The 3,339-nt window shown below is 60.2% G+C and overlaps 1 protein-coding gene across 1 annotated transcript; it reads right to left on the bottom strand.

The window, feature by feature from the left end:
- Positions 1–29: 29 nt before the first annotated feature.
- LOC101012738 (H-2 class I histocompatibility antigen, Q9 alpha chain) lies at positions 30–3,006 on the bottom strand. The gene is given in 13 exon segments (XM_031661862.1): positions 30–166; positions 321–368; positions 511–543; positions 984–1,032; positions 1,034–1,106; positions 1,206–1,219; positions 1,222–1,257; positions 1,259–1,459; positions 1,461–1,490; positions 2,009–2,037; positions 2,040–2,291; positions 2,535–2,804; positions 2,934–3,006. Coding segments are annotated over 13 exon segments (1,113 nt in total). The 3' UTR covers positions 30–161.
- Between the last annotated feature and the right edge of the window lie 333 nt (positions 3,007–3,339).

The raw sequence follows: 3,339 nt of genomic DNA, 5'->3' as shown, positions 1-3,339 counted from the left end.
GTGGACACGGGGGTGGGGTGTTCTCCCCACCTCCTCACATTATGCCTACAGGAACACAGACACATTCAGGTGCCTTTGCAGAAAGAAAGTCAGGGTTCTTCAAGTCACAAAGAGAAGGCGTGAACAAATCTTGCCTCTCAGTCCCACACAAGGCAGCTGTCTCACACTATAGAAAACATATTCATGAACAAATTCACATCCGTCACAGTGAGGAGTGACACTTTAAACAGCCCATCACATGCTCAAAGAAATCCCATAGCACAGCTGCGTCCACTGTTCCCCCCAACACCCCACAGATATCAGGCCCCCCAGGATCTCACCTTTACAAGCCGTGAGAGACACATCAGAGCCCTGGGCACTGTCACTGCCTGGAGTAGAACAAAAACAGGACCTGGTCAGATCCCTCTGGAGATGTGGCTAGAGGAGGAACTGTGGGCTGGGTGAGCTCCCCCATGGGCTCCCAACCACAACATCCCAAGGATCTCAGGGATCAGCCTCCTTCATACTTACTTGCAGCCTGAGAGTAGCTCCCTCCTTTTCTATCTATGGGAAGAAAATGTCCTGTGAGATATCAGAAAGGAGTCAGGGCCATAAGGTCCTAGAGGAATCTCCTAGTCTTGGACCCCAGAGAAGTTTCCAGAAATGTGTGATTGCAGACCCAGGGCAGGATCAGGAAACATGAAGAAAGCAGGTGTGGGTCCTGGACCAACTGCCCTCCTGAGGTCTGTCCTCAGCAGGGATCTTCCCTTGTGACTGCTGGGATCAGGTCCCATCACCACCGTAATCAAGGTGATCTATCTGTCCTTCATTTTAACAGGTGCTTTACAAAAGAGTAGGTGCTGGCACACAGGGCCCATGCTGGGTTGGCCCATGAGTGTGGGATGGTGCCTCCCAGTAACCAGACAGGGTACACTCTCTACCTGGGCCTGGAAGCCCCCAGTGAGATGTAAGAAATCCTGGGGACCCCACTCCTCACCCCTCACCTGAGCTCTCCTCCCTCCTACATCAAGCAGCAGCAACTACAGCCCAGTGTAGGGACTACAGTTCCAAGGAGAACCAGGCCAGCAACATGCCTACGTATGAGGATGTGTGACTGGGGAAGACGGCTCTGGGAAAAGAGGGGAAGGTGAGGGTCCTGACCCTAAGCAGCCCCAGAAAATTCCCGCTTTCCCTAAGAGACATGACACTCCCATCTCCCTCTTTACTCCCATCTCAAGGTGTGAGGGGCTCGGGCAGACCCTCATGCTGCATATGACAGGGTGTATCTCTGCTCCTTCCCAGAAGGCACCACCACAGCCTACCACTTTGGAAGGTTCCATCCTGGTGGTGGCTCTGGCTCCCAATGCAGCTCTTGTGTCCTGAGTTTGTTCCTTCCATCCCGGGCCTGCTGTGGCTGCGTGGGATTCTCCAGAGGTAGAAGCCCAGGGCCCAGGCACCTCAGGGTGGCCCCCTGTGAGGCCAGAGACGGGGTGGTGGGTCACATGTGTTCACTCCACCAGCCACCATGCACTTTCATCTTGAGAATGGAGCACCTGGGTGTGTGAAGGGAATGAACCCAGACACCATCCCTGGACACAGGCACCTGGGAGAATCTCCCATTCCGCGGGAAAATTCTGGCCCCTGAGGAGGGAACAGTGACTTTGGTCCTGACCTGAGTGGAGGCTGAGGGACTCCAGAGGAGCTGGACTCAGGACTCTGCCACACATTGGAGTGTGGTGCTGCAAATGTATCTAGGTAGCAGTGCCTGCTGCCCAAGGCCGCTGCCAAAAGTCGCAATCTCGACTGCAAAGTATTCTAGTGGAACGTTTTCCCTCTGGCTCCCAGATCTGTTCCCACCTGTCAGAAGGTGCTTTGGCCCCCAGTCGCCTCGCAGCATTCTGGCACCCAGACTCCTCCCCTGCACGAGGAGGCGATATTCTAGTGTTGGTCCCATTTGTCTCTCCCTCCCTTGTGGGAGGCCAGCCCGGGAGATCCACAGGCGATCAGGAGGCTCCTCAGTGGCCCCTGCAAGTGGGTACCCGCGCTGCAGCGTCTCCTTCCTGCCTCCAGGCATTCAAGGAGCCACTCCAGGCACTCGCCCTCCAGGTAGGTTCTGTGCTGCTCCGCCGCACCCGCCGCCTCCCACTTCCGCTGGGTGTTCTGAGCCGCCATGTCCGCAGCGGTCCAGGAGCGCAGGTCCTCGTTCAGGGTGATGTAATCCCTGCCGTCGTAGGCGAACTGTTCATACCCGCGGAGGAGGCGCCCGTCGGGTCCCAGGTCGCAGCCGTACATCTTCTGGACGGTGTGAGACCCTGGCCCCGCCCCCGCGGTCAGCCCCGCCCACCGAGCCCCGCCCCGCCCCGACCAACCCGCGGGGATTTTGGCCCAAACTAAAAAGGAAATCGGGTAAAGGCGCCTGGGGCTCTCCCGGGTCAAGGGTCCCCGGGTCCCGCGGCTTCGGGGTGGATCTGGGACCCAGAGACTCGGGGCCACCAGGGCCGTCCGTGGGGGATGGGGAGGGGTCGTGACCTGCGCCCCGGGCCGGGGTCACTCACCGGCCTCGCTCTGGTTGTAGTAGCGGAGCAGGGTCCGCAGGTTCCCTCGGTAGGTCTGTGTCGCGTTCTTCATGTTCTGTGTCTCCCGGTCCCAATACTCCGGCCCCTCCTGCTCCACCCACGGCGCCCGCGGCTCCATCCTCGGACTCTCGGCGTCGCTGTCGAACCGCACGAACTGCGTGTCGTCCACGTAGCCCACGGCGAAGAAGCGGGGCTCCCCGCGGCCGGGCCGGGACATGGAAGTGTAGAAATACCTCAAGGAGTGCGAGCCTGGGGGCGAGGAGAGGCTGAGACCCGCCCGACCCTCCTCCCCGCGCGGCTCCCCGGTCCTGCGCCCCCGCCCGGCGGGCTCCTCGCTCCTCCCCGCAGAGGCCGTTTCCCTCCCGACCCCGCACTCACCCGCCCGGGTCCGGGTCAGGGCCAGGACCCCTGAGAGCACCAGGAGGAGGGTTCGGGGCGCCATGACCGCCATCCTCGGCGTCTGCGGAGAATCTGAGTCCTGGTGAGTGAGTGGGGACTTTAGAACCGGGACCGCGGCGACGCTGATTGGCGTCTCTAGAAACCCGACACCCAATGGGAGTGAGAACGGGGTCCGCGTCGTGAGTATTCCGGAAGAAGGACACGACGCAGGTTGTCAGAAGAAGAGAAACTGCGGAGATGGGGAATCCCCAACGCTGGGTCTCCCCAATCCATACACCGCCTTCGGGGCCTGAGACCCTGAGAGCCACACCTGGGGCCCTGGGACTTCGCCCTGACCCCGCTCCTCCTGTGCCAAGCGCTCTGTCTCACTGTTTCCCTGAGTCTT

This window comes from Papio anubis, unplaced genomic scaffold (assembly GCF_008728515.1).
Source record: "Papio anubis isolate 15944 unplaced genomic scaffold, Panubis1.0 scaffold2706, whole genome shotgun sequence".
Taxonomy (NCBI): Eukaryota; Metazoa; Chordata; class Mammalia; order Primates; family Cercopithecidae; genus Papio; species Papio anubis.
Note: the sequence above shows the minus strand (reverse complement) of the source record. Positions and strands in the feature narration are given on the sequence as shown.